This window comes from Physella acuta, unplaced genomic scaffold (genome assembly GCF_028476545.2).
Source record: "Physella acuta isolate Inbredline_101_S28 unplaced genomic scaffold, ASM2847654v3 ptg000115l, whole genome shotgun sequence".
NCBI lineage: Eukaryota > Metazoa > Mollusca > Gastropoda > Physidae > Physella > Physella acuta.
In genome coordinates, this window is record NW_026731635.1 from 414,512 (window position 1) to 438,261 (window position 23,750).

Genomic DNA, 23,750 nt, shown 5'->3' on the forward strand with positions numbered 1-23,750 from the left:
CAAAGGCTTGGAAGATTTACAAGATCTGAGCAAAGTTTTGAAAAGTTTTTCAAGCCTTTTATGCAAAACTGACCAACTTCTACGAAAACACAAAAGCCCAGTGACCCAATTCTTTGACCCGTCTCCGCTTCAGACAGCGTTCAGAACTCTCCAGGACGACAAGCAGAAGTATAAAGGAAGCTTCGGACTTGTTCGGTGCGCCACGGCATTTCTACAAGGCATGTCTGATCACTACAGTCACGTATACAAGATGCTAAATTAACTGTACACCACCTAGAAGATTCCGTCCTTTCAGAGAAAGCCATCATACCACATGTAACGAATTCCAATCAATTGCTGCAATATTAATGTATTTATTTATTAGTAACTTAATTTATACTTTATTTAAATTATTGTATATAATTATTGAGTTATAGACACACATCTTCGAGTTTTAATACAATTTATTCTTATGAATTTTTATTCATATCTGTATGTTTTTTTTAAAAGTTTAAATGAGTTAATTATTTCAAACTGGATGTATGGCCTACACAACAGCATTTCTGTTTACACATTCTCGTACTTGAAATACTATTCAATTTTTAATACTTTAACAACCTTAAACCACTTAAAATATGCAGATATTTTACTTTATGTTAATTTTGACTATTATTTTCGCAAGAATTGTGAGAACGCTGTATTTTTTTAAAAAAATATCTTGTAAAGTTGAAAAACATTGCGTGCCCACTGACCCGGAGCTGTGAAGCTTCAAGATTCCTGTTTCTGTTGACGTGGATACGTTTTATTTTTATAAAAAAAATGCAACATTTTTCACAGAAATTTCTAGAAGGTAGATTACATCAGTCTCCAGTGGTTTTTCCAGTCCCGTAGATTTTCCAACCCACCCATGTCACAAGACGTGGTGGACCAACAGGATATTTTGACGTACCTGTGGCACGCCGTTCCCAATCACTGAAACATTGTGCCCACGTCATAGCGGTACTGTTCCCGTCAATAGCCGGATCTGCACTGTCTGTCGGGATGGTGAATTTATTGCGGCGTGTTTCGGTAATTAGCGACTGCTTCTACTTTGATCGGAATTACATTTTGAATTAATGGGATCATGTCCCCATTAATTATGATTATTTTATTTTGTTGTGTTTTTGTGTAATGTATGTGTATGCACCAAGAAAGCAATCAAATATGTATTTCTAGTCTAATATTAGTTTTAAAACTCATCAGATGTTAAAGCCATAAATATGTGTAATATATTTTGTTATCTTTAAAAATAAGTGCAATTTCATTTACATTATATATGGTCTATTTATGGTAAATTACATAATGTGTAACTAATGATGATTGAATATTTAAACTGGTGTAATATAAACTTTTATATGTAACCAATGTATGTATGACTGTATATATGAATCTGCTGCAACGATATGTTAATGAAGTTCCAATGTATTAAATTGTGGTTTTGTTAGCCTTGTTACAATAAATAAAATATGCTAGAAAGATTCTAAGTGTGTTGTGTTCAATGTGATGTTTTGGTAAATGGTGTGTTGTGTTCAATGTGATGTGTTGGTACATGCTGTGTTGTGTTCAATGTGATGTGTTGGTACATGCCGTGTTGTGTTCAATGTGATGTGTTGGTACATGGTGTGTTGTGTTCAATGTGATGTGTTGGTACATGGTGTGTTGTGTTCAATGTGATGTGTTGGTACATGGTGTGTTGTGTTCAATGTGATGTGTTGGTACATGGTGTGTTGTGTTCAATGTGATGTGTTGGTACATGCTGTGTTATGTTCAATGTGATGTGTTGGTACATGCTGTGTTGTGTTCAATGTGATGTGTTGGTACATGGTGTGTTGTGTTCAATGTGATGTGTTGGTACATGCTGTGTTATGTTCAATGTGATGTGTTGGTACATGCTGTGTTATGTTCAATGTGATGTGTTGGTACATGCTGTGTTGTGTTCAATGTGATGTGTTGGTACATGCTGTGTTATGTTCAATGTGATGTGGTATGTATTGACACATTCTATGTGTCTTACATTAAACAGGGGAGAGATGTCACGATGAGAGGTGTCACACTGTCACAGAGAGGTGTCACACTGTCACAGAGAGGTGTCACAGGAAGAGATGACACTGACAGGAAGAGATGACACTGACAGGAAGAGATGACACTGACAGGAAGAGATGACACTGACAGGAAGAGGTGACATTGACAGGGAGAGATGTGTCTGTGTCATAGAAAGGCACCACACTGTGAAACTCTGACGCAATCGTCTAGTCCACTGGCTAGAATTATCTTGTCCATCAAACGACAGAGAGTGCGCGGTGACGTGACAAATCTAAACTTCCGGTTGCGTCATTCGTGCTATGACTAGTCCAAACCATTCCCGCTCCTATAATGACAGATTAATTATAATGTAATTAATGCATATTTTCTCTTTTTTGTTTAATTAATGCATGCCTATACGTGATCTTTCATGTGTTTGTAAATCTTTGGGGGGGGGGGGGGGGGGGTCAAAGTAATAGTTTTAGAACGTCTACAGGGGTCAGGTATTGTTAGGGCGGGTCTGCCAGTGTGACAGAAGGCGTACACAGAACTAACTGGTTAGGTGTCGTGGCCTGATTTTGCTTCAAATAATTGGTAGCAAAATGGCAAAATTTGTGTGGTGTATGGACGTAATCGAGAGTAAGCCCCCTAGGATTTTGTTGTGGAGGGGCAGCAAAATGACAATGTTGCTTTAAATAACTTCCCTCATACACGTATTAGGCCTCTATTTTTTGTATGGATAATTTTAAAAAAAAAGCAACAACCATACATGAAACATATGTTGCCTAAAGGATGTTAGTTTTCTCCTAAACATTGATTTAGAACTTTTTTTTTAACAATCCAAATGCGATAGAATCTCCGTCCAATTTGAGTTTTATAGGGGGACAGGGGACAAATAGCAGAGGATTTGTTTATGTTATAGAAGTTCGCAACATAAAGAGAACGGAAAAGCTGCAATATAGAGCAATGTATTTATTACAGCGTTTGGCTAGTGAGAATGTTTATTTCCGAAACTATCTGAGGTCACACCTTGACCTTTACAGTTTCCGGCAACTTCTCCGTGCCGATTTCTACGTCATAGGCGATAAAAATAGACCGAAAACGTCATTGGATGCATCATGAAACACAATTGAAATGCACAATTAGACATACAGAATTAATGTATTTTCAAGGTTTGAATAAATTACGCCAGAATTTTTATTTGGAGACGGGGGAACAGCGCACTGACGGCTTGAGCTATCTAGGTCAGACAGGAATAGAAAGGTCAAGGACGAGTCTCTGTTATCTCCTCGCAGGGTTAGAAGAAAAAGGTCGCCCAAAAATAATGTCACAGGTTATGGAGATTTGTGTGTCACCTCCCTCATTAACCTGTTCACCACAAAACGTCCAACCCTCCCCCACTCCTTTTTTTCCGACACACACACACACACACGCACACACACACACACACACATATATATATGTCATACACACGTAAACACACACTTGTAAGCCCCCATATTCCCAAACGTTATCATTAAATTAGCCTACATAACATTCAGACCATCCGAATTGCAATTATTCCTTCTTGTTTCTTTATTTTGTTAACTTATTTTTTTTTTTAAAACGAGAATTTACAAAAGGGATCCTGATGAAGCTCATTGGTTGATTCTTATTTCCATTTTGTTAAAATGACATCAAACAGCAAATTAACTGCTAATATTCATTGCTTTTAAAGATTCCAAGGTATGAACCTCCATTCTCTTCTCCCCCTCCCCCCCCCCGTTACCTACCTCTATGGAATGTGACGTCATGTGAGGGTGGCATCTTAAATTGTTAAGCGATAAAGTTACATATTGTGATGTCACATACTGTGACATAAAACGTCACTTGAGCCGACTCAAGTCACATCAGGATATGTGACATCATGACCGATGACATCATAAAACGTCACTCATGACATCTATTTACTGTACTTCTAATCACGTACAGGATGTAAATAACTGCAACTCAGTTAACAAGTAGATATGTACGTAAGGTTAATTATTTTAATTAAAATGATTTTTCACATTTAACTTCGTGTGTGATTTTAATGCATGATACCCGACATGATTTGTTGCTTGTAATAAATGTAATTTACATTTGGGTAATTTATGCATAGTTTTTACTGTTTCGTTTACATAAATTATTCTGTATACAAAACAAAAATAAAATTACTGAAACTGAAAGTGTGAGCTTCCTTGTCTGACGTCACAAGCTCACTGTCCTGAAGAATGGTCTATGCAAATAATCACTCCCGTTGAGGGTCAAGTTGTGCTATATTTAGACTACACCTCACTAAGTATTTGTTTTGTTTTCAAGTGACAGATTTTATGGCCTACACGTGGTCCACTCCTAAAAATACAAACTAGGTCAGGGAAATCCTGAAACTTTAAATAGGTCATTTTTCTCTTGTATAAGAAAGTAAGTATTACCCGATGCATACAAATAAAACGCTTTATTACCCGATATTTAAAATTAAAACGCTTTATTAGCCGATACATGAAATTAAAACGCTTTACTACCCGATACATAAAATTAAAACGCTTTATTACCTGCTAGTTCAAGTCAAGCCCTCATTCACTCTAATAACCTTAAATTACTAACAATAACGTCATTAACAAATTCATTAACATAATGAACACTATTATCACCAGTGGTCAATCGATGATGTCCGGCTACTTGATTAACTAATGGGGACCCAATGGACAGGTATCATTACTTCAGGAGCCGTATTGACGGGGTTCTTAAATCTCAGGCCCTTTTGACGCGATCGTAATGTCGGGGATCTTTCATTTGGAACATTTGGCACTGGCTATATAACAAGACACGAGAGGTAGTGGGGGATGTTACAGAGTTGTAAAACAAAATCTTACTCAGACAAACATCCCAGTTCTGTATTCGTTTACCTGCAGACCTGACGTATCTGAGGACAAAACAGAGATCTTTTGTGACATCATTCTTAGCTGATATAATTCAAATTTTAGCCTATACTCACTGTACTAATGGTAGAAATGGAACGGCGTGGCCTTGTGGTAGAGCACTAGATTGCTAACCCGAAAGTCTCGAGTTCGAATCCGGGTTTAAGTCAGAGGAACATCCCTGAGTCCACCCAGCTCATATGGGTACCTAACTTGTTAAGGAAAGTAGAGGCGGCTGGGCATGGTGCTGACCACATTATCCCTTTATACGCCTAGGTCGAGAAACATGAACTCTAAATCATATGCCCCAAGGATCGCTAGGTCTAAAAAGGAATCTACTTGCTGAACGCCTAAATCACGTGTAAAAGGTGAGACTATATGTTAAACACTTAACACTTTGCCTACTGTTGGTGAGCCTATTTTTTTTCTATAATTTTTTTTCTGTGAGACTTTCAGGTGGGACATTAAACTCACCGGTGAAAAGTGAGACTGTATAGTGTAACGTTGAACTTCTCACCTGTACCGAGAGAATACAGAACAACAGTACTCACCTGTAGCAAGAGTACTCACCTGTAGCAAGAGTACTCACCTGTAGCAAGAGTACTCACCTGTAGCAAGAGTACTCACCTGTAGCAAAAGTACTCACCTTTAGCAAGAGTACTCACCTGTAGCAAGAGTACTCACCTGTAGCAAGAGTACTCAACTGTAGCAAGAGTACTCAACTGTAGCAAGAGTACTCACCTGTAGCAAGAGTACTCACCTGTAGCAAGAGTACTCAACTGTAGCAAGAGTACTCAACTGTAGCAAGAGTACTCACCTGTAGCAAGAGTACTCACCTGTAGCAAGAGTACTGTTGCAAGAATACTCAACTGTAGCAAGAGTACTCAACTGTAGCAAGAGTACTCACCTGTAGCAAGAGTAATCACCTGTAGCAAGAGTACTCAACTGTAGCAAGAGTACTCAACTGTAGCAAGAGTACTCACCTGTAGCAAGAGTACTCACCTGTAGCAAGAGTACTGTTGCAAGAATACTCAACTGTAGCAAGAGTACTCACCTGTAGCAAGAGTACTCACCTGTAGCAAGAGTACTCACCTGTAGCAAGAGTACTCACATGTAGCAAGAGTTCTGTAGCAAGAGTACTCACCTGTAGCAAGAGTACTCACCTGTAGCAAGAGTACTCACCTGTAGATGGCGAAGTTAAAGTAGCAGACGAGAAGACAGGGCAGGGCGACACTGGACGTGGCTAGCACTATGGTGAAGGAGCGACTGGACAGGCGATCGAATCCACAGTAGTGAGTCTTGGGGTCGTAGCTGTAGCGGCCCCACCCTGGATGGAGAAGTACGTGAGTTCAGTAAATGGTTCACATAGACACATGTCAAGTACCGGTTCATATAGATAAATGTCAAGTACGGGTTCACATAGACACATGTCCACATGTCCACATAAGTATTAATTCATATAGACGTATGCTGTCTTAAACATTGGAGACAGGTTAGATCCAAGCCCACTTCGAATTTTTACAATACCTCCCCACACAACATATACCCACCTACCACAACAATACCTCCCCACACAACATATACCCACCTACCACCACAATACCTCCCCACACAACACATACGTAACTACCCCCACACTACCTCCCCACACTCCCTCCCCACACAACACACACACGTACCTAGCACAGGTGGCAGAGACACGATACCTCCCCACACAACACATACGTAACTACCCCCACACTACCTCCCCACACTCCCTCCCCACACAACACACACACATACCTAGCACAGGTGGCAGGGATACGATACCTGCCCACACCCAGACAAGCACCAGATGACCCTTGGTCCGTGAGTCTGAGAACAGCGCCTTGAAGATGGAGTTGTGGCAGATGTGGAGGTAACGGTTGAAGCTGATGCTCACCTGCACACAAAGCAATAACTCACCTGCACACAAATCAATAACTCACCTGCACACAAATCAATAACTCACCTACACACAAATCAATAACTCACCTGCACACAAATCAATAACTCACCTGCACACAAATCAATAACTCACCTGCACACAAATCAATAACTCACCTGCACACAAATCAATAACTCACCTACACACAAATCAATAACTCACCTGCACACAAATCAATAACTCACCTGCACACAAATCAATAACTCACCTACACACAAATCAATATCTCACCTACACACAAATCAATAACTCACCTACACACAAATCAATAACTCACCTACTAACAAATCAATAACTCACCTACACACAAATCAATAACTCACCTCCACACAAATCAATAACTCACCTACACACAAATCAATAACTCACCTGCACACAAATCAATAACTCACCTGCACACAAATCAATAACTCACCTGCACACAAATCAATAACTCACCTACACACAAATCAATAACTCACCTGCACACAAATCAATAACTCACCTGCACACAAATCAATAACTCACCTGCACACAAATCAATAACTCACCTGCACACAAATCAATAACTCACCTACACACAAATCAATAACTCACCTGCACACAAATCAATACCTCACCTGTACACAAATCAATAATTCACCTGCACACAAATCAATAACTCATCTGCACACAAATCAATAACTCACCTGCATAAATCAACAGCTAAAACAAACCTAAAATATTCTTTAAAACAGTACAAGTATAATCTTCAAGTTTTCTTTGTTAAAAAATTTTAAAGCAAAATTTATGAGAATTTTTAATTTAAAAAATTGTGAGTAGAAGAAGCTGCTCAAAAAGCATTGTATGGCTTTTTCTAAATTGAGAGGTGAACGCCCTTTCATCAAGATTTTAATGAGCTGAAGTTATTATCTTTTAGAAGCGACAGGAAGCTGGGTTTACATTTTTAAAAGATTTTATCAGAACAACGACATGGCGCCTTTGTCGTCTGCGGTTTTCCCGCCTTTTTTCTCTCACTTAGTTAATTAACAGGTTTTTTTAAAAATAAATTTATATCCCAGACGTAGATGAGATCAAAAGCGGTTCTTAAATTAAAGTTTACTTTTAAGTCACCCAGTCATCTTGTTAAGTCACCCAGTCATCTTGTTTGATCAAGTCTTAGTGGACAAGTCCACCAAGCTCATCGAATCAATAGTTGCTTTATGGTTGTACTTTCGTTTTTAATTTTAATTTGCAAACCACATTGTTTTTTCAAAACAATACTTTCTGGGCTTGTGTTATTATAAAATACATTATGTATGTATATATATATATATATATATATATATATATATATATATATATATATATATATATATATATATATATATATATATATATATATATATATAAAGCAAAGTTGTCGGGTGCCCGATAGGGCACTTCCCGGCGCCGCAGGCGCGTCAAATTTGGCACGATGGTGCCTTGGGGCGATAGAACACGAGGGCCGGTGACGGTTCGCCGAAAAGTCTACGAAGAGGGGGTCAAAACTGACCTCGACTGACCGGCGCCTTATATGGGCTATATTACGAAAAACAAATTCCTCCGACGACCCCCCTTGAAATTTTGTGAGGTGGTAGGAGAACCCCATGGGGTGTCACAAAAAACTCGGCATATCTGGGAAAACTTCGTAAAGGGGTCAAAACTGACCAGTTGTATTTCCCTATATAATCTTTGTATTTTATGGGAAAAACAGAGGGTCATTTCAACGCAGACTTTAGGGTACTTAAGCTCAGTATATCTGGCTAATTTTTTGCATGCTCCTAGGTCAATGGCTTGACCTTTAGGAAAAACTGTCGGTTACACTCAAAGCCCTCGACGAGGGCTAAAAAGTGACCGCGAGTGGAATTTTCTTTATATGAGCTCTATTACGAAAAAAAATTTCCTCCGACGACCCCCCTTGATATTTTGTGAGGTGGTAGAAGAACACCTAGGGGTGTCACAAAAAACTCGGCATATCTGGGAAAACTTCGTAAAGCGGTCAAAACTGACCAGTTGTATTTCCCTATATAATCTTTGTATTTTATGGGAAAAACAGAGGGTCATTTCAACGCAGACTTTAGGGTACTTAAGCTCAGTGTATCTGGCTAATTTTTTGCATGCTCCTAGGTCAATGGCTTGACCTTTAGGGAAAACTGTCGGTTTCAATCAAAGCCCTCGACGAGGGCTAAAAAGTGACCGCGAGTGAAATTCTCTTTATATGAGCTCTATTACGAAAAAAAATTTCCTCCGACGACCCCCCTTGAAATTTTGTGAGGTGGTAGAAGAACACCTAGGGGTGTCACAAAAAACTCGGCATATCTGGGAAAACTTCGTAAAGCGGTCAAAACTGACCAGTTGTATTTCCCTATATAATCTTTGTATTTTATGGGAAAAACAGAGGGTCATTTCAACGCAGACTTTAGGGTACTTAAACTCAGTATATCTGGCTAATTTTTTGCATGCTCCTAGGTCAATGGGTCGACCTTTAGGGAAAACTGTCGGTTACACTCAAAGCCCTCGACGAGGGCTAAAAAGTGACCGCGAGTGAAATTCTCTTTATATGAGCTCTATTACGAAAAAAAATTTCCTCCGACGACCCCCCTTGATATTTTGTGAGGTGGTAGAAGAACACCTAGGGGTGTCACAAAAAACTCGGCATATCTGGGAAAACTTCGTAAAGCGGTCAAAACTGACCAGTTGTATTTCCCTATATAATCTTTGTATTTTATGGGAAAAACAGAGGGTCATTTCAACGCAGACTTTAGGGTACTTAAGCTCAGTGTATCTGGCTAATTTTTTGCATGCTCCTAGGTCAATGGCATGACCTTTAGGGAAAACTGTCGGTTTCAATCAAAGCCCTCGACGAGGGCTAAAAAGTGACCGCGAGTGAAATTCTCTTTATATGAGCTCTATTACGAAAAAAAATTTCCTCCGACGACCCCCCTTGAAATTTTGTGAGGTGGTAGGGGAACGCCTAGGGGTGTCACAAAAAACTCGGCATATCTGGGAAAACTTCGTAAAGGGGTCAAAACTGACCAGTTGTATTTCCCTATATAATCTTTGTATTTTATGGGAAAAACAGAGGGTCATTTCAACGCAGACTTTAGGGTACTTAAGCTCAGTATATCTGGCTAATTTTTTGCATGCTCCTAGGTCAATGGTTTGACCTTTAGGGAAAACTGTCGGTTACACTCAAAGCCCTCGACGAGGGCTAAAAAGTGACCGCGAGTGAAATTCTCATTATATGAGCTCTATTACGAAAAAAAATTTCCTCCGACGACCCCCCTTGATATTTTGTGAGGTGGTAGAAGAACACCTAGGGGTGTCACAAAAAACTCGGCATATCTGGGAAAACTTCGTAAAGCGGTCAAAACTGACCAGTTGTATTTCCCTATATAATCTTTGTATTTTATGGGAAAAACAGAGGGTCATTTCAACGCAGACTTTAGGGTACTTAAACTCAGTATATCTGGCTAATTTTTTGCATGCTCGTAGGTCAATGGGTCGACCTTTAGGGAAAACTGTCGGTTACACTCAAAGCCCTCGACGAGGGCTAAAAAGTGACCGCGAGTGAAATTCTCTTTATATGAGCTCTATTACGAAAAAAAATTTCCTCCGACGACCCCCCTTGATATTTTGTGAGGTGGTAGAAGAACACCTAGGGGTGTCACAAAAAACTCGGCATATCTGGGAAAACTTCGTAAAGCGGTCAAAACTGACCAGTTGTATTTCCCTATATAATCTTTGTATTTTATGGGAAAAACAGAGGGTCATTTCAACGCAGACTTTAGGGTACTTAAGCTCAGTGTATCTGGCTAATTTTTTGCATGCTCCTAGGTCAATGGCTTGACCCTTAGGGAAAACTGTCGGTTTCAATCAAAGCCCTCGACGAGGGCTAAAAAGTGACCGCGAGTGAAATTCTCTTTATATGAGCTCTATTACGAAAAAAAATTTCCTCCGACGACCCCCCTTGAAATTTTGTGAGGTGGTAGGAGAACGCCTAGGGGTGTCACAAAAAACTCGGCATATCTGGGAAAACTTCGTAAAGGGGTCAAAACTGACCAGTTGTATTTCCCTATATAATCTTTGTATTTTATGGGAAAAACAGAGGGTCATTTCAACGCAGACTTTAGGGTACTTAAGCTCAGTATATCTGGCTAATTTTTTGCATGCTCCTAGGTCAATGGCTTGACCTTTAGGGAAAACTGTCGGTTACACTCAAAGCCCTCGACGAGGGCTAAAAAGTGACCGCGAGTGAAATTCTCATTATATGAGCTCTATTACGAAAAAAAATTTCCTCCGACGACCCCCCTTTATATTTTGTGAGGTGGTAGAAGAACACCTAGGGGTGTCACAAAAAACTCGGCATATCTGGGAAAACTTCGTAAAGCGGTCAAAACTGACCAGTTGTATTTCCCTATATAATCTATGTATTTTATGGGAAAAACAGGGAAATTTTAACACAATTTTCAGGTTACTTAATATCTGTACATCATGCTAAGTTTTTGCATACACTACTATAGATGACTAGGCCGTATGGAAAAACTGTTGGTCAGACTCAAAGCCGTCGACGAGGGCTAAAAGATGATCTTGAGTGAAATTCTCCTTATATGAGATATATATATATAAATAAATTGACGAACGATCCCCTTAATATTATGTGACGTCGTAGACCGACCTTGGAGGGTAACAAAAAAACTTTATTCCCGTCGGAAACAGCCATTATAGTCGTTAAATATGTTCATATAACGTAATTTCTTATATAAGCAAACAATATAAGTAAACAATGACATACGTCATACGTTCAGTTTTCAAGGGAGGTAACGTTTGTAAAATTATTATTTTTCAAATAATTGTATACTATTTTAAACAGAAACAGAAAATGACGAAGTATAGCATTTGTGTTAGTACAAAATTAAGTTGTTAATTTAGTTAAGTAACCTAATTAAATAAATTAATTAATTTCAAAAGGCAGTGTAATATAAACTATGAGATATACTGTTCACGAAACCTGTGTAGTTCTAATTCCATTTTAGTTATACATTGCGTACTTTCAAAAAATTCTCCACGAACGGAATGTAAATGACCAACAAAAACATTTTTTTCTAAAATTAGCATTACTGTTTAAATTAAACTTATTAAAGCACTCCACACCCAATCCATCGCTAAATAATTAAGTATTCAAATTCTCAAATGTTTTTTAAAAACCTAAGCGAAGCTAGGCAGTATGCCTAGTATATATATAAAGCAAAGTGGTCGGGTGCCCGATAGGGCACTTCCCGGCGCCGCAGGCGCGTCAAATTTGGCACGATGGTGCCTTCGGGCGATAGAACACGAAGGCCGGTGACGGTTGGCCGAAAAGTCTACGGAGAAGGGGTCAAAACTGACCTCGACTGACCGGCGCCTTATATGGGCTATATTACGAAAAAAAATTTCCTCCGACGACCCCCCTTGAAATTTTGTGAGGTGGTAGGAGAACACCTTGGGGTGTCACAAAAAACTCGCCATGTCCGGGAAAAATCGGGAAACGGGTCAAAACTGACCAGTCGTATTTCCCTATCTAATCTTTGTATTTTATGGGAAAAACAGAGGGTCATTTCAAAACGGATTTTAGGGCACTTACCCTGTTTACATCTGGCTAATTTTTGGCATGTTTATAGGTAAATGGCTTGATCGTAGGGCAGACCTGTCGGTCTTACTCAAAGCCCTCGACGAGGGCTAAAAAGTGACCGCGAGTGAAATTCTCTTTATATGAGCTCTATTACGAAAAAAATTTTCCTCCGACGACCCCCCTTGATATTTTGTGAGGTGGTAGGAGAACACCTAGGGGTGTCACAAAAAACTCGCCATGTCTGGGAAAAATCGGGAAACGGGTCAAAACTGACCAGTCGTATTTCCCTATATAATCTTTGTATTTTATGGGAAAAACAGAGGGTCATTTCAAAACGGATTTTAGGGCACTTACCCTGTTTACATCTGGCTAATTTTTGGCATGTTTATAGGTAAATGGCTTGACCGTAGGGCACACCTGTCGGTCTTACTCAAAGCCCTCGACGAGGGCTAAAAAGTGACCGCGAGTGAAATTCTCTTTATATGAGCTCTATTACGAAAAAAATTTTCCTCCGACGACCCCCCTTGATATTTTGTGAGGTGGTAGGAGAACACCTAGGGGTGTCACAAAAAACTCGCCATGTCTGGGAAAAATCGGGAAACGGGTCAAAACTGACCAGTCGTATTTCCCTATATAATCTTTGTATTTTATGGGAAAAACAGAGGGTCATTTCAAAACGGATTTTAGGGCACTTACCCTGTTTACATCTGGCTAATTTTTGGCATGTTTATAGGTAAATGGCTTGACCGTAGGGCAGACCTGTCGGTCTTACTCAAAGCCCTCGACGAGGGCTAAAAAGTGACCGCGAGTGAAATTCTCTTTATATGAGCTCTATTACGAAAAAAATTTTCCTCCGACGACCCCCCTTGATATTTTGTGAGGTGGTAGGAGAACACCTAGGGGTGTCACAAAAAACTCGGCATATCTGGGAAAACTTCGTAAAGCGGTCAAAACTGACCAGTCGTATTTCCCTATATAATCTTTGTATTTTATGGGAAAAACAGAGGGTCATTTCAAAACGGATTTTAGGGCACTTACCCTGTTTACATCTGGCTAATTTTTGGCATGTTTATAGGTAAATGGATTGACCGTAGGGCAGACCTGTCGGTCTTACTCAAAGCCCTCGACGAGGGCCAAAAAGTGACCGCGAGTGAAATTCTCTTTATATGAGCTCTATTACGAAAAAATTTTTCCTCCGACGACCCCCCTTGATATTTTGTGAGGTGGTAGGAGAACACCTAGGGGTGTCACAAAAAACTCGGCATATCTGGGAAAACTTCGTAAAGCGGTCAAAACTGACCAGTCGTATTTCCCTATATAATCTTTGTATTTTATGGGAAAAACAGAGGGTCATTTCAAAACGGATTTTAGGGCACTTACCCTGTTTACATCTGGCTAATGTTTGGCATGTTTATAGGTAAATGGCTTGACCGTAGGGCAGACCTGTCGGTCTTACTCAAAGCCCTCGACGAGGGCTAAAAAGTGACCGCGAGTGAAATTCTCTTTATATGAGCTCTATTACGAAAAAAAATTTCCTCCGACGACCCCCCTTGATATTTTGTGAGGTGGTAGAAGAACACCTAGGGGTGTCACAAAAAACTCGGCATATCTGGGAAAACTTCGTAAAGCGGTCAAAACTGACCAGTTGTATTTCCCTATATAATCTTTGTATTTTATGGGAAAAACAGAGGGTCATTTCAACGCAGACTTTAGGGTACTTAAGCTCAGTATATCTGGCTAATTTTTTGCATGCTCCTAGGACAATGGCTTGACCTTTAGGGAAAACTGTCGGTTACACTCAAAGCCCTCGACGAGGGCTAAAAAGTGACCGCGAGTGAAATTCTCTTTATATGAGCTCTATTACGAAAAAAAATTTCCTCCGACGACCCCCCTTGATATTTTGTGAGGTGGTAGAAGAACACCTAGGGGTGTCACAAAAAACTCGGCATATCTGGGAAAACTTCGTAAAGCGGTCAAAACTGACCAGTTGTATTTCCCTATATAATCTTTGTATTTTATGGGAAAAACAGAGGGTCATTTCAACGCAGACTTTAGGGTACTTAAGCTAAGTATATCTGGCTAATTTTTTGCATGCTCCTAGGTCAATGGCTTGACCTTTAGGGAAAACTGTCGGTTACACTCAAAGCCCTCGACGAGGGCTAAAACTTGACCGCGAGTGAAATTCTCTTTATATGAGCTCTATTACGAAAAAAAATTTCTTCCGACAACCCCCCTTGATATTTTGTGAGGTGGTAGAAGAACACCTAGGGGTGTCACAAAAAACTCGGCATATCTGGGAAAACTTCGTAAAGGGGTCAAAACTGACCAGTTGTATTTCCCTATATAATCTTTGTATTTTATGGGGAAAACTGGGTAATTTCTACGCAAATTTTAGGGTACTTACTCTTTGTATAACTGGCTAATTTTTTGCATACACCTCTATAGATAGATGGGCCGTATGGAAAACCTGTTGGTCAGCATTAAAGCCCTCGAAGAGGGCTAAAAATGACTGCGAGTGAAATTCTCATTATACGAAATTTGGTCAATTGGTCTATGAGCAGGGGAGGTAACTTTTTAATGTAACAATTTTTTAATATTTTGTATACTCTTTTTAAGAAAAAACAAAAATCATAAAGTATAGCATTGTTTTAAATGGATATTGTGTTATAAATTAAGTTTTGTATTGTATTGTAATTGTAAAATTAATTGCAAAAGTAATTTAATATAATATTTGATTGATAATTTTTATGAAAGCCCTTTCAGTTCTAATAACCTTGCGAGTAATAAGTTGCGAATATTCTATCAATTTATGGGTACTAAAAAAGTACCCCACTGTATAAATTTAGACATTTAATATAACAGCCAATCGCCTATTAATTAATCATTCAATTTCTCAACTTTTTTGAAAACCTAAGCGAAGCTAGGCAGTATGCCTAGTATATATATATGTATATATATATCCCCTATTAAAAAAGTCTCACAACTGAAATGCGTCTTGACGTTACCACGAAAACAACAATTTTAGGGCTTCAGACATTGTTTTTATCTCAAGTAAAAACTGAAGGTGATCATCATGGTAGCTGATCCGAATAGTCATTGGTTAATTCCTTCCCTCCCCCCCCCCCCTCCCAATCTTTTTTTGGAGCTAGCCTATTTGTTTTTTATCACCTAGATTACAACATTTTGTTTCAACATTCGTCGATGTTGTGTTTGCCTCCCCTCATTTCAACCCCCCCCCCTTCGCCACCATTTGTTACATGATAATCAATCTCCCCATATCTGCCTCTTCCACCTATACTCCTCCCCCACCCCACCCCTCCCCCACCACCACCAACTCCACCCCCCCCCTAATGCACTCTAAAACGTGTTGACAGTTTATTTTCATTCCCCAATTATTTTTTCCCCCAACTTATTAGTTCATATAGCCTGAGATAATTACGCCGGTTGATTAAATTTTGTTTTTCTGATCTAATTTTTTTTCTGATATTTTTTGCTACTTCCTAGCCTTCTTCTACAGCCACTAGTGCAGAATACAGCATATAAATAAATTAACAGAGATCGCCACACAGACCTTAGAAGGCTTTTGTTTACATTCACCAACTACCCAATCGGCGTTTTGTTATTGCAGACGTTGTTCTATTTTAGTCACCAAACACAACAATTTTTTGACTCACATGTTTTTTTTTACATGTCAGTAACGTTAAATACCACGTTAAGTACCACATAAAATACCATTCGCCTTAATATGTCTTTTTGTGGGACAGTCACCCCCCTCCCCCACTGCGACACCAACCCTTCATTAAAAAACTTAACCCTCATTAATAAAACCCCATCACCAAAAAATCAACCCTCATTAATATACCCACCTATCATTAAGAAACTTGCCCCTCATTAATATACCCACCTATCATTAAGAAACTCACCCCTCATTAATATACCCACCTATCATTAAAAAAACTTGCCCCTCATTGTTATACCCACCTATCATTAAGAAACTTTCCCCTCATTAATATACCCACCTATCATTAAGAAATTCACCCCTCATCAATATACTCACCTATCATTAAGAAACTCACCCCTCATTAATATACCCACCTATCATTAAGAAATTCACCCCTCATCAATATACTCACCTATCATTAAGAAATTCACCCCTCATCAATATACTCACCTATCATTAAGAAACTCACCCCTCATTAATATACCCACCTATCATTAAGAAATTCACCCCTCATCAATATACTCACCTATCATTAAGAAATTCACCCCTCATTAAGAAATATTTCCCTTTTAGACCAATGACCTCTCACATTTATCCCCCCCCCCCCCCCTCCATTCCTAGCTCCAACGTAGATCCACACCCAGAAACTTTTAGGACATGAACCCCATTAGGACATCCACCCTTACTCAGGACGCTCACCCCAAATGACAGCAATATCCCCTCAATAGGACATTAGTAGGACATTCACCCCTCACCAGGACTACCCCCCCCCCCCTTCACAACACTCAACTCACTCTCCCGTTAATATCTCAACGAACCATGACTAACAGTAAAAACATCTCCTCGCCATTAAAAGCTTCCATTTGACTGAATTTCCTAACTTAATGCGCATGTCCATTGAATCAGGTAAATTCTCGTGAGCTAAATCGCGCGACTGTGGTGTAATGTAGTTCACAGCGGTCTGCCCATTCAAGCATGACCGACAATCGGTGATGGGATAAGTACTCTTAAAACAGATAACAAAGGGACTGTACCAGACAAAAACAAAGGGACTAAACCCCGTTTGAGTGATGTAATGTTCCTTGTCTTTCATTTCTCGTGAATAAGTTTTAAAGTCTCTTCAGTTTCTGATTAAATTGACGTCACAACAAGGAATTAAAAAGGCGGGTTACAGAAACACTTTAGGACTTCCTTAATGTTAATTAAAATAAAGCTGAACATTTTGTCTGTGTATGCAAACTTCCTTTTTACATAATAAAAGAAAACATTCTATTCTAGGGGATTCACCTACATTTAAATCCGCCTCCTTGCAATCTCGCGCTATTGAATGTTTATTTATAGCACAGAACAAAAAGCTTACTCACCAGGGTCCATAGGCTGCACATGTAGCAGACGACAACAATGTAGCCGTTAATGATGCAGTTGGTCATATCTACAACTGGGTGATACCTGAAATAAAAATAGTTTTATTTATCGATTTTACGGGATGGTACCTGATATAAAAATAGTTTTATTTATCGATTTTACGGGATGGTACCTGATATAAAAATAGTTTTATTTATCGATTTTACGGGATGGTACCTGAAATAAAAATAGTTTTATTTATCGATTTTACGGGATGGTACCTGAAATAAAAATAGTTTTATTTATCGATTTTACGGGATGGTACCTGATATAAAAATAGTTTTATTTATCGATTTTACGGGATGGTACCTGATATAAAAATAGTTTTATTTATCGATTTTACGGGATGGTACCTGATATAAAAATAGTTTTATTTATCGATTTTACGGGATGGTACCTGATATAAAAATAGTTTTATTTATCGATTTTACGGGATGGTACCTGATATAAAAATAGTTTTATGTATCGATTTTACGGGATGGTACCTGATATAAAAATAGTTTTATTTATCGATTTTACGGGATGGTACCTGATATAAAAATAGTTTTATTTATCGATTTTACGGGATGGTACCTGATATAAAAATAGTTTTATTTATCGATTTGACGGGATGGTACCTGAAATAAAAATAGTTTTATTTATCGATTTTACGGGATGGTACCTGATATAAAAATAGTTTTATTTATCGATTTTACGGGATGGTACCTGATATAAAAATAGTTTTATGTATCGATTTGACGGGATGGTACCTGAAATAAAAATAGTTTTATTTATCGATTTTACGGGATGGTACCTGATATAAAAATAGTTTTATTTATCGATTTTACGGGATGGTACCTGAAATAAAAATAGTTTTATTTATTGATTTTACGGGATGGTAACTGAAATAAAAATAGTTTTATTTATCGATTTTACGGGATGGTACCTGAAATAATAACAGTTTTATGTATCGATTTTACGGGATGGTACCTGAAATAATAAAAGTTTTATGTATCGATTTTACGGGATGGTACCTGAAATAAAAATAGTTTTATTTATTGATTTTACGGGATGGTACCTGAAATAATAAAAGTTTTATGCATCGATTTTACGGGATGGTACCTGAAATAAAATTAGTTTTTAATTGTTGATTTAATACTTTATACATTTAATGAAAAAATATTACAACTAATTCGTGTGTGTTCCCTTTGGAGACAGAAGATGTCACATTTGGCGATAGTAGGTGTTACATTTGGAATCAGTTGGTGATATATTTGGTGACAGTAAATGTCATATTTTGTGTCAGTGGGTGTCACATTTGATGACAGAAGATGTCACAGTTGGTGACAGTAAATGTCATAATTGGTGACAGTAAATGTCACATTATTGGCAGTAAATGTCACATTTTGATCAGTGTGTGTCACATTTTGTGCCATCATGTGTCACATTTAATGAGAGTAGGTGTTACATTCGTTACATTCAGCGTCACATTTGGTGACAGTAAATATCATATTTTGTGTCAGTGGGTGTCACATTTGATGGCAGAAGATGTCACAAATGGTGATAGTAGGTGTTACATTATTCGACAGTTGTTGTCACATTTAATGACAGTATGTGTCACATTAGTGACAGTAAATTTCACATTTTGTGTCAGTGGGTGTCACATTTTGTGCCATCATTGAATGACAGTAGGTGTTACACTCGTTACATTCAGTGACACATTTGATGTCAGTGGGTGTCACGTTTCTTGACGTTAGCTGTCACATTGTAATTGTCACATATTGTAACAGCTATGTAAACATCTGTCTGTTCGATCTAAATAGAATCGACCAGACAATTTCTCTGTCTATTATCACGGCTGTAATCACCAGCACTGTTGCTGTGTATAGTATGGTAGCAGTCTATGGTAGCACGTGGGAGGGGGGCGGGGGTGGGGGTGGGGCTGCAGACAAGATAATGATAGTGTTTTGTGTACTCATGAAGTAAAAGATGAGAAATATAAATATAATGACGCGTTGTGACATCGGTTTTACCGCGGGGGGGGGGGGGGGGCTATTTAAGTGTGGAACATGCGTTGTGCACTTTGGGTTTTTTTGTGCACAATTTTCTGCTCAATTTCTACACACATTTGTAGACATCCGATGTTGTGTAAGTGAACTCGATGTAATATATACGCCAGCCAAACAAAAATTGTCGTGAGATTATTATTTTTATTTATAAGCTTTTCTTATAAGTTTTTTTTCTTAGCTGTCTGTTTGTTTGTATGTTTGTGGGTTTGTGGCAAATCTTGTAACTCAATTTTGACCCACTTCTAATGCATCAAGTTCGTTCACTTTAACATTCCAGATACATTCGTTTCCGAGGACAATGCAAGAATATCATTTTTTTAAAAATTATAATTAGACGTAGGGTTAGTCATTAAGATTTAATTAAAAGATTACTAAATTCAATAATAAAAGGGGAGATAACAAGATTAAATATTCGCGATTTCTCTATCAGCTGACCTTCGGCGGTGAATTGTTTGGTCACGGTTGGTTGGTTTCTTGCCTGAGATCCTGGAGTAAGCAGGGGCGGATAATTGTCTTTTAGAGATCGCATGCAACTCATCGGGTTTTAAAGCAAATATTGTTAGTCATATCTGGGATCGACTTCAATTAGAGAGAATTACTAAAAAGTAGTATATTTAAAAAAAAAACAACTTTAAAATAAAGTTTTAAAATTCACTGAAAATAAGAAAATAAAACAGACCTGCTTTCTTTAATAAAAACATTGGTTCTAATTTTTACTTTTTTTTTAAAGCTTTTTTTTTTTAATTTTTACTTTCTTTCATATTATAATAAGTTTTTTTATATATTTTTTTTTCCAATGCTGTTATTTCAAGTATGCACGTCGTTAGTGGCTCCCGTAAAGATGTTATTTAGAAGCACTATTCTACTGTCACACAACGTCACACATCGTCACACATCGTCACACATCGTCACAAAAAGCCTCTAAAATTACGTAACACAACTTTCAGCTCCTTTGAAAAATTATTTATGCAACGAAAATTAACATTCTAAAAAAGGTTTTTAAAAATTAAGCTGTGTCTTATTTCCATACCCCCTTCTTCCTTTTCCCAATAGACGTATCTCATCCTCACAAAAGTCAGAATCCCACTTCGCATGTAAGTCCTTTATGGACGATCACTTAATAATAGGAGCCAATGATGCAAGTGAGTAGGATAAAGGAGCTTTGCATTGTCGGCTTGTGAGATCAACTCAGCTGAACCGCCAGCACTAACCCTGTCTTGGTTGTTTTTGGTTTTTTTTGTTTACTTCCTTTTTTTTCTTTAATGCTGTGTTACCCTAACGTGTCTGTTTCTTAAGTTTCTATTGTGTTTTCTCACAGGTAACCAAGGACGCTGGTAGCCATTTTAGTGTTGCATTTAGGCATAGTAAAAGACGGAACTAAGAATATAAGGATCATCAAAAGCCGAACAGTTTTTATACGACTCTTAACCAGTGCTAGATCTGCTGGAAATCCCACTAAACGTAATTGACTGTCCTAAAAATAGACACCAATAACACTGTAAATTGCCGCGTCAATACATCATGACGTCATCGTGTGATGTCAGTACTTGTCTACAGTTCCGTTCTAGTATCAATTATCCATTACTTCTGCGCATGTAGGCCTATCCATCTACAAACAACTTGATGAAAAGTCTTGTTAAACTCCTGGATTTATTTACGGGGTAGGGGGGGGGGGGTAGGTTGTTAGTGTTCAAACAAGACTAATTGTTTTCCAGCTAATGTCAATAACTGTAACAACAACTGGCGTCAGTTGTTTGACTCGCAACCAGAGTTTCTTTCACTTTTATGCATCTTTTTTTTGGAGGGGGGGGGGGGGGGGGTTGCGCCACAGCTAACAAATATTTTTTTAAATAAAAATATCTACTACTTTCACCATTATCCGACTCCCCCTTCCCGGATATGTAAGTTTCAAGTGCCCCTCACACCTCTCCCCCCCCCCCGGAGAAGAATGATGTAAGATAAAACCACTGCTGGCAACACTGATATTTCCCTTATGTCACGACAACCTCGACTGCCAGTGTAAGAAGGTTAAAGGTTAAGTTTAAACGGAGTCGCTAAATTTCCGTTACTGACGACACACATACACAAACATACACACTCACACACATTTACGCGCACACACATAGCTGAGTGGGAATCTTTCGTGGGCAAAATTTAAATTTACTTACTTTTATAATTACGGTAAATTAATGCTCATTACACGGCAGTAGAGGGGTTATTGTGGCCTACCAATAAAAAGTAGGATGATGGGGGTAGGAGGGGGAGATTCTTGCTCAACCAGGGCGGGGGGGGGGGGGAGGATATAGGAGTTTATTGAAGAATCAGGTCAAAAAGTGGGGATCAGAAAGATTATTAGCAAGAGGAATAACTCTTATTTTTTCGTTATTTCCTTAAGTGGGCGTCTTTAGACATGGGGGGCGCTCACTTTTTTTTAAAGGGGCTGCTACTCTGTTATTCCTGGGCGCGTGTGTATGTGTGTGTATATTATGTGTGTGTGTATGTGTGTATTGTGTGTGTGCGTGCGTTCGCGCACGAATGTATGTTTATGCGTGATTTTTTTTAAGCAAGCAACTTTTATAAATAGTTTGAAAAACAAGTAATTGAGATTTCCTAATCAGAAGTTTGAAGTTCGCTAAATCCCCCCCCCCCCCACCCCCGCCACACACAGATAGTTAATCGAATGATTAAAACGAAATTATGTAAACATCAATTATCTCCAGTATCTGGCTGGAACAACAGATACTGCAGATGTCAATACAGATAACAGCACAAACCTAATGTTATACACTCGTATCTAGATGGTATAACAAGATGTCATCTAGATTGTATAGCATGATGTCATCTAGATTGTGTATCATGATGTTATCTAGATGATGTATTAAGATGGTATCTAGATGGTATGCAAAGATGTCATCTATATGGTAAATTAAGATGTCATTTAAATGGTTTATTAAGATGTCATTTAAATGGTATATTAAGATGTCATCTAGATGGTATATCATGATGTCATCTACATGGTAACTTTATCCTGCTACAAATGCCATAACTAATTACACCTACCTTCGTAACGGCTGGTGTCTATCTCGTAAAATAATTAAAACAATTGTGACATTGATTACAGCACTATTTGTATCTTCTAATTGGTGCTGATTAATATCTTAATTGGAAAAATATTTGCGATCGATCTAATGCCAGGAGACAGGTACAGAGAAGTAACTCTTACAACAGCTGCCCACCCACACCATTCCACAATAATACAACACCCACCTACCCCAGTCCAAAATAATACAACACCCACTCACCCCAGTCCACAATAAATTACAAGCTGGTAAGACTCTCACACTCAACAGCGGTTAGATTTCCGACCCCAACAACCGTTCGGCCGTAGTCTTTATGTAGTATATATATATATATATATATATATATATATATATATATATATATATATATATATATATATATATATATATATATATATATATAGATAGATAGATATAGATAGATATAGATATAGATATCGCATACTAAATTGTGATATGAAGTAGAAGCGCCCGTTTATCTTCCTCCCTAAGGACCCAACCGTTTAATTAAGAAGATCGAATCTAAGGGAGACAATTAACTGATAATCTAGAGACAACTGTCGCATGTTATTTTAGAGTTATCCGCCCGTCGATAATCGCGCTGGCTGTTGTTGTCACGGTCCTGATAGTGGAGCGGCTGTTTGCTTGCACCAGATTGTGCTGGTGCTAACCAGATTGTGCAGGTGCTAATCGAACGTGGCGGACGTGTGACATCATGTCACGTGGGTGTCGTCTTCAAGCACACGTGACTACATCGTAAACAATCTGCCAAAAGTAACACACGACACAACATACACGTAGACACAACCCATCTCTAGGAGGGATGGCTGAAAAAAGAAGCCCCGCATAATTTGTTTAACCCATTTGTTTTATTTTTGTCAGCCACCACGACAGATGTTGAACTAAGGGAGTTAACACTAAAGGCACCACAAGATAACCGT

General features: G+C 38.5%; 1 protein-coding gene across 1 annotated transcript in view; it reads right to left on the reverse strand.

The window, feature by feature from the left end:
* Nucleotides 1-23,750, reverse strand: part of LOC131934669 (melatonin receptor type 1A-like) — a 46,448-nt gene that overhangs the window by 12,585 nt on the left and 10,113 nt on the right. Inside the window, exons 2-5 of the mRNA XM_059290752.1 lie at nucleotides 17,642-17,726; nucleotides 6,762-6,900; nucleotides 6,162-6,306; nucleotides 4,935-4,984 (exon numbers count right to left, since the gene is read on the reverse strand). Of these exons, the coding sequence (XP_059146735.1) occupies nucleotides 4,935-4,984; nucleotides 6,162-6,306; nucleotides 6,762-6,900; nucleotides 17,642-17,726 (419 nt within the window). The remainder of the gene's footprint in view (nucleotides 1-4,934; nucleotides 4,985-6,161; nucleotides 6,307-6,761; nucleotides 6,901-17,641; nucleotides 17,727-23,750) is intronic.